At 39.0% G+C, this 10,327-nt stretch overlaps 2 protein-coding genes across 3 annotated transcripts in view; one reads left to right on the top strand and one right to left on the bottom strand.

Annotated features, from left to right (window-relative positions):
• The first annotated feature begins 2,933 nt into the window (after positions 1 to 2,933).
• RBIS (ribosomal biogenesis factor) lies at positions 2,934 to 8,885 on the top strand. The gene is made up of 4 exons (XM_060610826.3): positions 2,934 to 3,065; positions 5,181 to 5,297; positions 8,345 to 8,461; positions 8,757 to 8,885. The coding sequence occupies exons 1-4, from the start codon at positions 2,955 to 2,957 to the stop codon at positions 8,826 to 8,828; spliced, it is 417 nt and encodes a 138-aa protein (XP_060466809.2). The 5' UTR covers positions 2,934 to 2,954; the 3' UTR covers positions 8,829 to 8,885.
• Positions 8,870 to 10,327, bottom strand: part of E2F5 (E2F transcription factor 5) — a 28,958-nt gene continuing 27,500 nt past the window's right edge. For both annotated transcript variants that reach the window (XM_060610821.2, XM_060610820.2), the window contains exon 8: positions 8,870 to 9,668. In XM_060610821.2, coding sequence (XP_060466804.1) covers positions 9,559 to 9,668 — 110 coding nt within the window. In that variant the 3' untranslated portion in view covers positions 8,870 to 9,558. The remainder of the gene's footprint in view (positions 9,669 to 10,327) is intronic.

The raw sequence follows: 10,327 nt of genomic DNA, 5'->3' as shown, positions 1-10,327 counted from the left end.
TTACTCCATGTGCACACATCTGTCTCTCCCAGGTGCCTGTGCTCCCTTTGAGAGGAAGCAATGATCATGTACTTCTCTGAGCTCCCACAGAGCCTAGGTGTTCAAACTATTGTGATCAAATGAAACTGAGCACTGGGGAGAATAAAGTTGAACCGATAAAACAAGTTTATCATAGCGTATCATTTATACAAGACTGGCTTTGTTCCAGTAAAGGGCTATGAGATTTGTTATGAATGGTTTGTAATTATCTGTGTGTGCTCTCATTTTCTTATTCCCCCTAACTATCCCTGTTTACTCATTGAATTACTTTTAAGACAGTTCTTTGAGGACCAGATCTGTATACAGAACTCTGCATTGCTAAGTTTCAACAGGAAAACTAGTGTTTCCGAAAAATGTTTTTTCTACTTATGATTTTATTTTTAGGGTTGTCAGAAAAATGTGAAATGATATTTGCATGTATTTTTAAAGATTAGAAAACTTGAAGTTATTTTTTTCTTTATATATGATTCATTTGGTTCATAGGTAAATAGCTTTTAGAAAATTAGCATGATCCTTTCTTTTGTCCTAGTAATATCTTATGCTTTCCTGCTTTGTATTTTATTAACTCTGCACAATAGTCTTGTGAAGTAGGTTGGACAGGAATAAAGACTCTTTTAGGTACAATTTAAAAAAATAATAATAACCCCAGACCACTGAAGCCAAAAAAACACAATGTTTTTGCTTAGGTAACTGAGAAGTCTAGGGATACATCTTTCTTGCATCTATGGCTGAATCCAAAGATTCAAATGACATCATCAGGGTCCTGTGTTCTATTGTTCAGTCAGATCTATTCTATTTTGTAATTTGCCCTCGTTCCCTCCCACTGCAGACAGGCCTCCTGCAAGTTGCTGGAGGAGATGGCTAATAGCAGCCCTAATTTCACATCATCCCAATACAAAGACACTAAATGCAGGAAACAGCATTCCTCACCAGCTCTAGTTGGAAAATCTTTCAAGGAGGACTGTAATTATCAGCTCAACCAGGACCACTTAATGGGAGAAGAATGGTTCCTCAGAAAGGATGCTGAACAGAATGGACATTCTCTGAAGTGGGCATACTCTATGAATGGCCATCTACATATGGGAAAGGGAAGCACAGAGAAATGAAGTAACTTTTTCATAATCACACTACTGGTTGGTGAGAAAGGTCAAACAGAAATCCATGACTTCTCACTCACACCTCATACAATGCTTCTGCTTTTGCCTGTATAACCATGCTATTTCTTTGCTGGATGTATCTTTATCTCACCGTTTCAAATAAAAGAGCCAGTCCCATAAGTTTTCATAAACACTATGATGTCATTCTATTACACCTATTTGTCTTCCTCATATACATCAGTAACTTCACATTCAAGTAACCATAATTAAACCTGCCTTATTTGCTTCAGTACTTGTGGATAACTCGGGCCTTGTAAAAGATTCTGATGATTTTCTGTAATTTTGGTTTTGCCCCCGCACATTACTGGTATTTTATACCAGCATTTTAAGTTGTTTTTTAAAAGTCACTCTTAGGGGCACCTGAGCGGCTTGGTCGGTTAAGCGACCCACCTCGGCTCAGGTCCTGATCACCAGTTTGAGCCCCACATCAGGCTCTGTGCTGACAGCTCAGATCCTGGAGCCTGCTTCGGATTCTCTGTCTCCCTCGCTCTCTGCCCCTTCCCTGCTCACGCTCTGTCTCTCTCTCAAGAAATAAACGTTAATTTTTTTTTTAAAAAGTCAGTCTTAGAATACAATATTCGAATAAACACACTGACAGTAATTATTTCTTTCCTTAATATATCCCCTAGTTTTTTGTGATGAATATTAACATAATAACACGATTTATTGTATAAGCGGCTCATCTTCCTATAAGCAGGCAAGTGGCTGTTTGGGCAGAAAATCTGACCCAGAGCCAACCCACAAAGATCCTAGTTTGGTTTTGTTCAGTACTAGTTTTGCGAATGCGTGTCAACAGCTTAAAATATGAACCTTGGTAGCTAGTATCTTCCGTGCAAAAGGAGAGTGGAATTCTGGCTTTATTTTGATACTTAGTGTAGGCTAAACTCTTGAAAGTATTAAATTGATATATGAATGTTAGTACTTCTACATGCGTTTAAAATCTGGATTTTCCTATGAACTCATCAAAATAAACATGTAAAAACTTAATGAGGAGTTCCTCTTAGTAGAATTGAATCAGTTTTCTAGAAAACTCAACCCAAAATGTCTTAATTGAGAAATACACACGAACTCACAACTAGAAGGCAAAAAATGTTTCTTCCAAGTTTTTCTAAGTTCCCTGATAATTATTTTCTTTTTATATTTTCTTGTACCTCGGCTGTGCTGTTAGAAATTCTCTTTTTGGAGCAAGGAAACTACACGAGAAAAGCCTTCCATCTCCTCGCTCATTCCAAACGTCCCCTTTCGAGGTTATAGCCCCCATCTCTCCAGCCAACAAGGTTCTTTGCACCTCCAGCCAAGCCCCGAACGCCACCCAGAGGTGCGCAGCGCCACCTCCTGGGAGCTTGGGCAGAGCCAGTCAGGAGTCTGCGGCTGAGGGCCGACCCCTTGGTGACTGTCTTTAAGGCTCGGAACCTCAGAAACGCCTCAGTGCTTTCTGTGCACATACCCATCTGCCCTGAAGTCCTGCTTGGCTGCGTCTCCAATGCCTCCAGTTTGTCGGAGCAGAGTACGGCTCCTCAATGCTGCCTAAAGTAAGGGATGCTCTAGGGGCGGGATTTCCCATGGCGGGTGGAACTTCACCCTGTGGGCGGGGCTTCGCTAGGTTTGGAAGGAGCTCAGCATTTGAGCAGGCTCTATGGGCGGGACTACGTTACGAGGGTGGGAACCCGCTCCTGAGCGGAACTACGCTTGGTAGGCGGGGCTTCGTCTGTGTCAGGCCGTGCTCTGTGGGTGGGACTCCGCTCGGTGGGCGGAACTATGGCCTGTGGGAGGAATTTTGACTGGCTCCTTTCCCCCCGGAACTTCCTGGATCGTGTGCGTGCAGATGGCGTCGCTTGGAGTTTGACGTGCTGCACGAGGTTATCGAAGGTATGGTAAGATGTTGATAAATTTTCTGGCAAACTGTCGTGAAGTTTCAGGGGCTTGGGACAGGACCGGTGGGTCTTGTACCGCTGAGGCCCGGTGGCTGGGTTCCATCGCGCGCGGCCTCAGGGCAATCCTACTGGGCAGCGGCGTGCCTGCTGGCCGAGGCCTGAAACCAAGGTGCCTTTGGGCCTTAAGCCCTTGTCAGGGTACCAGTTTTTCGTTGTCTCTCGTCATCCCAATTTTCACGTTGTTGTCAACAAAATTTCAGTATTGCCTCAGCCACCACGGTATTCCCTTCTCCACGAACCTTTCTCAAGTCCACGACTCTAGTAGACCTCTCCCTCTTGTGTCCATTTGTATGCTTCATGTAGCGACACATATCATGTGTCCGTGTTTGTATCACATACATGTTTTTGTATTGTCACATTTATAGCACAGCTGGCACATAGTACGTTATTAATAAATTCTAGATGAGTGATTGGATTTTTGGTTACTATTGGAAGAAGGATTTTAGATTATTTAATTGGGGGGATATGATGTGTATTTTCTACTTCCTCTTTAGTGATCATGAATTTCCTATTGTGTTCATGTCTGGCTTTTTTTTATAAGTAGGAGGAGTACCGTTGGTGTTTAAAAGCATTGCTGTCCCTAAGTAGTTTACTGAGGCTAGACATTGAAGGAGAATATAAATTTAAGTCCAGAGATAAAAGTTGAGGAAAGGAAAGAAAGAATGTGCAAAGTGTCTTCAAACAGCAATTTGTAGGCTAGGATGGGTATGTATAGAGAGGTAGCAAGAGATGTGTTTGACATATTTATGCTAGATTTGGGGTTCTGGCAATATACCAGGACAAAGCTCACTGTCCCTAAGGCATGGGAAAAGTCACTGGAAACTTTTAATATTGGAGAGGTTCATCGCACAGCACTATGCATAGACTTGAATGCCGATGGCTTAAGCCAGGGGTTGGCACTCTTTCTGCAAAAGGCCAGATAATAAATACTTCAGGCTTTGTGGACTATTGTTGTAGCAGGAAGGTAGCCACAGACAATACATGACCAGGCTGACATAGCTGTGTTCTACTAAAACTTTACTTACAGAGACAGGTGCCTGATCTCATTTGATCCATTGGTATAGTTTGCCAATCTATGGTCCAACCAAATGGACCTAGGGACCATGCTGGTAATACAGTCCTGAACTAGGCAGTACTATACTATGTTTCTGTATTGGCTTTATTTGTATATGAGAGACCAAATCACATGATGTTAGCTCTGGATCTAATCTTCCTGGCTTTGAATCCTGACATTTCTTGATTACTAACAGTGTGACATTGGGCAAATTAGCCTTTTTCATCAGTTTTATCTGTAAAATGGGGATAATAGTACCTCCCACAGTGTTGTGCAGAGTAAATTGGCTAAAGCAATAAAATGTTCACATAGTGCTTATACACATTTTAAAACCTCAATAAATCTTAACTATTAATATTTTTAAAATTTTCCTCATATGCATTGTTAAAGCAGATTTGAAAGACATTTCTAAGGTAAAATTTACAGGCTACGTGCATGTTTAACTATAGAGCAAAGAAAATATGTAAAATTTCACAACAAGAGCGATTCACATACAGGTGACATGGAAGTTGTGAAAGTAAGGTAGGAAGTGCAGAATTAAGGACTGATTTTGAAGAAGTGTACATAGGAGAGAAAGGCAAGTAAAAAGGAATGAAAAAGGAAGAAGGGGAGAGGAGTCCATCCTAAAGTATGATAGGAACCAGAGTGGTATAGTAGTATATAAACCAACAGAAGGATGGATGGTGGTGGTTAATGTTGTCATATGCTGCAGAGAGCTGAGAAAACAATTGTGTTGATAGTATTAATGAATTCAACCCGCAGAAATTAACATGGTACTTCCTATGGGCCAAGTATTGGAGATACAGAAAAGAATTAGGCACATACTCTGCATTAAACAGCAGAAAACTTAGTAGTGACGAAAGACATTGAAATAATTTAATACGTACAGCAACTTTAAAAAATCCGGAGTAAGATGGAATTTCTTACACTAAATTGGTACCTTTATTTTAAAAACTTAAATTGAGCTTAATTGAGTTCTGTTTCTTTTTTCCCTAGACAATGGCCAAGAGCAAACTAAGAGGACAGAGGTCCAGAAATGTATTTCATATAGCCAGCCAAAAAAACTTTAAGACTAAAAGCAAAGCAAAACCGGTTACCACTAATCTTAAGAAGGTGAGTATTATTTAAGTACTCTGACAGTATTGTTTGCAAGCCAAGCATAGTTGTAAAGCCACTGAAAAACTGAAAGCTATTATTTAAAACAGGTTCTTAGCCTTCCTCACAAAGGCAAGATAATTTTAAACATTTATTTTTTTTTTAAATGAAAAATTACCCCCCCTTTCTTGATGTATATGTATGAAAAGAAAAAAGCACTTTTTTTTTGTTTTCTTTTTAAAGAGAGAGAAAGCACGTGAGTGGGGGAAGAGGGCCAGAGGGAGAGAGAGAACCCTAAGCAGGCTGCACACTCAGCGCAGAGCCTGACACAGGGCTCGATCCCACAGCCCTGGGATCATGACCTGAGGTAAAATCAAAAGTCAGACTCTCAACCAACAGAGGCACCCCAAGAAAAAAGCACTTTAACTGCAAATGCATGAGGCTCCAAAGAACAGTTTTAAAAGCTTTATCAGAGCATAGAAATTATCCAAAACCATGGTGTGGGAAACAGTTCTTATCTCTGACCCCAAGTATATTCAAGAACCTCCTGACAGAATCGAGACATGAAATGCTGATCGGCACCCATTCTTTTTCTTCTTAGTAATTCTTATATCCCTGATATCTAGAACTCAAACAAAAACCTATAAAATGAAGATAAGATACTTTCTTAAAGTGCAAAATTGGGAAAGAAAGGAGTTTATTGTTTTTGTTTTTTGTGTTTTTTTCCTCAAAATATTTGGGAAATGGGAAATTTCTTCTTCAAGATTAAGTAGATTCTTTCAGGAAATTCTTCAAGAAAATGTTTTCAAGTTTAAGTAGTAGGTGGAGTCAGGTCTCCAGGACTTTGTAATTGGCAAAATAGTCAAAGATATGTAACATTGTATCTTTCAGTTTTCATGAACTAGCTAAGTTAAGCATTTTGATGGAGCATTTTTATGACTTACTTAGTAAATGCTATAAAGGAAATAAAGCTAGGTGATATGATGGGGTAGGGAGTGACAGTTTTACACAGGATTGCTTTCAAAGTTGACATTCAAGCCAAGATCCAGATGGTGGGGAGCAAGTAATGCCGCAGGATTTTTTACCTCAGGACCCTGGGTTCGTCGTCTCACCTCTTCAAAGAATGAAGAGGTGTACATAGAAAATGAGCAGCAGGCAAAGGTTTATTATTAGAGTATAAGATTGGAGTGTAAGAGTAGTAAGTAGGAAAGCTGTCTTTACAGAGAGGGAGCATTCAAAGTGAATGCCTAAGGACTGTAGGCAAAGGTCCTTGTTATATAAGGTTCTTGTCACCCCCCCAGCCCTTCCCCCTTGTTCCCTCTCAGGTTTTATACCCTTACTGGCTTGCAGGTCTTGGTGCTGGATTGTCCATTCCTGATTGGCTCATTTCCATTGTACCAGGGGGTGGCCTATGGTCATACTTAGGTCTTTTGTCAAATTCCTGAAGGAAGCCTGAAGGGGAGTAGGTGGGGTCTGTTACTTTAAGAGGAACCTTATGCCTGAAGGGTTTGCTGGGGTCAGACACTCCCAATGTTGTTCCAAAGTAAGTGTTTTTCCCTACCAGGGACCTCGGGTCCTAATCTTTACCTCTCTGCCTACTGAACCCTATCTTTTCCTTATCATAGTAATATAAAGCTCTGGAAAGTGTTGGGAGCAGCACACTTTACGCAGAGAGAATAACAAATGCGAAGGCCCCATGCTGGGGAAAAACTTGGTGTATTTGACTGACAGGAGATCATATTGTTTGCATAGAAGTGCTAGCCACTTTACGTATGCTAATGGAAAGATATATAAGGGAGGGAAATCTGGGTAGGCCGCCTGGTTGGGGAAGGTGTCAGATAGTTTTCTCAGAAAAGTGGCCTAATTTACTAACTGGAGGTCTTAAGATTGCCAGGCACTATATACATGGTAAATTGAAGTTTGTGATCATGAATTTAAAGTGAAGCCAGCCAGTTAGATTTTCTGCAGATTCAGTTTTAGGCTCAGAAAAAGCTGTCAGTTGAGTTTAACTAGTTTGTCAAGCAGGTTTGATTAAGGAAGAGAAGGAAAGTTAAGAGAGTAAAGGAGTGATTGATTAAATAATGGTCACGGAATCTGGGCTGGCTAAAGGAAAAAGTGACGATAGGGAAAGTGAAAAATAGTGAAATTGGTGGGAGATTTTAGGAAGATTGAAGAATCGTTAATAAGCCAAGTGAACTTGAAGAACAGGAGGTGTTACAAGTTGCAGCCAAAGGTAATCCATGGAAGTGGATGGCTGAGGTGGGTAGTGGGAAAGAATCTGGGAGTTGAGGACCTGAACAGACTAAGAAACTAGAGGGTTAGGTTTTTGTTGAAGCCCCTCACCAGGCATGAGAGAGGTCAGTGAGCTGAGTTTTGAGATCTTTCGTGAGGGAGCAAGTAAATGTGTTGGCAGGTGACAGTAATGAGGAAAGAGGTATTAGAATATTCTGATGCATTAGGGGCAGAGTTTTTAAGGAGAAATGGTTTCAGAGCAGCAGTGAAAAACAAGATTTAAAGAGAGGAGGGTTGTAAGGGAAATTGTCCTCAGGAGACTGGAAGGGACTTCTGTTAAGGCAAGGAGGTCAAGGAAGGATTCTGAGATGGACTGTTAGAAGGAGTCTAAAGTGGAGCACCTGGTTGGCTCAACCAGTAAGGCCTGTGACTCTGGCCGTCAGGGTCGTGAGTTTAAGCCCCACACCAGGCACAGAGCTTACTTTAAAAAAAAATTAATTAAAAAAAAAAAGTAAAGCATTTGATCCAGGTTCCTCGTTTTACAATGAGAGATGACTGTAGCCTAGGATTGTGGTCATGTATTTTAATGTGCCTATACCATGTCTAAATATGATGTATGTCCACATAATTCTTATTTTTAAAAACACAGAACCTTTTGTCTAAAACTTCCCAATAAGACCATAAGAATTTTTGTGTAAATTATCCCCACAAATGGGTAGGGTTGATGAATTTTTACATTTTTAGGTTTAACAAGATTAAATTAAAGTTGGATATATTTTATTATTTATGGTTACAAGATTGTAGATTAATAACCTTTTTTTCTTTTTTAAAAGATAAACATTGTGAATGATGAAAAAGTTAACAGAGTGAATAAAGCTTTTGTAGATATACAAAAGGAACTTGCACATTTCTCCAAAGGACTTTCCCTTGAACCTCTGCAGAAACAGCTGGTGAGTGTGAATCATTTCCTTTTGTTACGGCTAATAAGCTAAACTCTAACTTTTTAAAGCCTGTGATTTGAATATAATTTTTAGTATTTGGCTCTCTACTATCCTTGGCTCTGTAGTATATATAGCATATTGAGTCATTCAGACTCTAAAACATTGAGTCCGAATATGAGAATTTACTGTTCCGTTTCCAAAGGTATGACTAGAAGATATTAAATTAGGTAATATATTATATACAAGTCATTTTTGTTGACTGTTGTTATCTACATTTTTAAATACAATATTTTTCTCCCCTCAGATTCCTCAGCAGTGTCATGAAAACGAATCAGTTAATGTTGATGAAGCGACAAGATTGATGGCTCAATTGTAATACACTGGTGATACATCAAATACCCCAAGAAGACCAATAAATTAAATGTTTTATACAGTTTTATTTTTAAAAATCTTGTTAATGTACAAGCATTGGCACATTTTAAAAACAAACTACATAATCAGATCTTTCCTATAATCTAGGAAAGTGGAATGTCAGAAGTCAACAAAATGTGATAAACTTAAAGTGCTAAAACAGAAGGCACTTCACAAAATCTGTTCACTGAAACAGTTAATATATCCTAGTTTACATCCTTCACTTTATAAGTGGCAGTGAATGTGTTTTTGGATTGGAGGACACACAGAAATACGGACAGTTTCGTGGCAGTAAAAAAATATAAGACAAGGGATGAGCTGCTGGCCAACTTTGTTTGTTTTTGATGACCTTCGTCTACTTTAAATTTCCTCTCATAAGAGGGAAAAAAACAGAAGGATTCAGAATTGGAAGAAAAGGTGAAATCCCAGAATGTAATCACTTAAGGGGGAAGGGAGGGGATTTGTGGGTATTAAATCACTTTTTCCCCTGAAAAAAAGCCTTTGTTTTTATGGTTGAAAAGAGCCCTTTGTTTTTATGGTTGAAGTTTTGTGAAGTAAAAAAGAAATTATTAGAGAACACTTCAGAATCAGTGAACTAAAAAGGTGTTACATTCATTATTTTAAATACTTAGGTTATTAAGAAGTCTAAAATGTTACAGTTAGAGGTAGATAACAGTCCCAAGTTTCCATGGAATCTAATAATTTAGTATCTGGACATCAAACAGATCACAAACTCCTTCATTATCATCTAAATTAAAGTTGTAGTCATCTGCCGGGGTAGGAGAAAGCCGTAAAAGAGGAAACACTGCAAGTAAAACAAATTCAGTGTTAAACATGGGTTTTATATACAGTTAATGATGTTTCACAGAATACTCTCAAATACATCTATCTAAATATCTAAAGAAACTATGTTTCTTAATGTTATATAAGAATTTTTAGGAAATAATAGAAAAAGTTATAATCAAATTAAAGACTTCTGTTTAGTGTATATTTTGAAAGATTCTCATTTAAAGATAATTTATGCATTGGTATAGCTTAAGAAATAGAGGTTAAAAATTTTTTTTATTTAAAAAAAATTTGTTTTAACATTTATTCATTTTTGAGGGACAGAGAGAGACAGATCATGAGCGGGGGAAGGGCAGAGAGAGGGAAACTCAGACTCTGAAGCAGGCTCCAGGCTCTCAGCTGTCAACACAGAGCCTGACGCAGGACTCGAACTCACAAACTGTGAGATCATGAACTGAGCCGAAGTCGGAAGCTCAACCGACTGAGCCACCCAGGCGCCCTGAGGTTAAAATTTTTGTTGGTTGAATCATACACTAAAATGTATGATTCAAAAACAGTGTCAAAGTATTTCCTCTGATCTCTGCTAAATAAGCTCCTACTTTGAAAAGAGAAATAGGAACTAGACTTCATAAATATGCTGATGTTTTGTTTCTACAGAAATGTTTATTCTCTAAGTGG

Source organism: Panthera onca, chromosome F2, assembly GCF_046562875.1.
Source record: "Panthera onca isolate mPanOnc1 chromosome F2, mPanOnc1 haplotype 2, whole genome shotgun sequence".
Taxonomy (NCBI): Eukaryota; Metazoa; Chordata; class Mammalia; order Carnivora; family Felidae; genus Panthera; species Panthera onca.
This window is presented reverse-complemented; position numbering and strand designations above follow the sequence as displayed.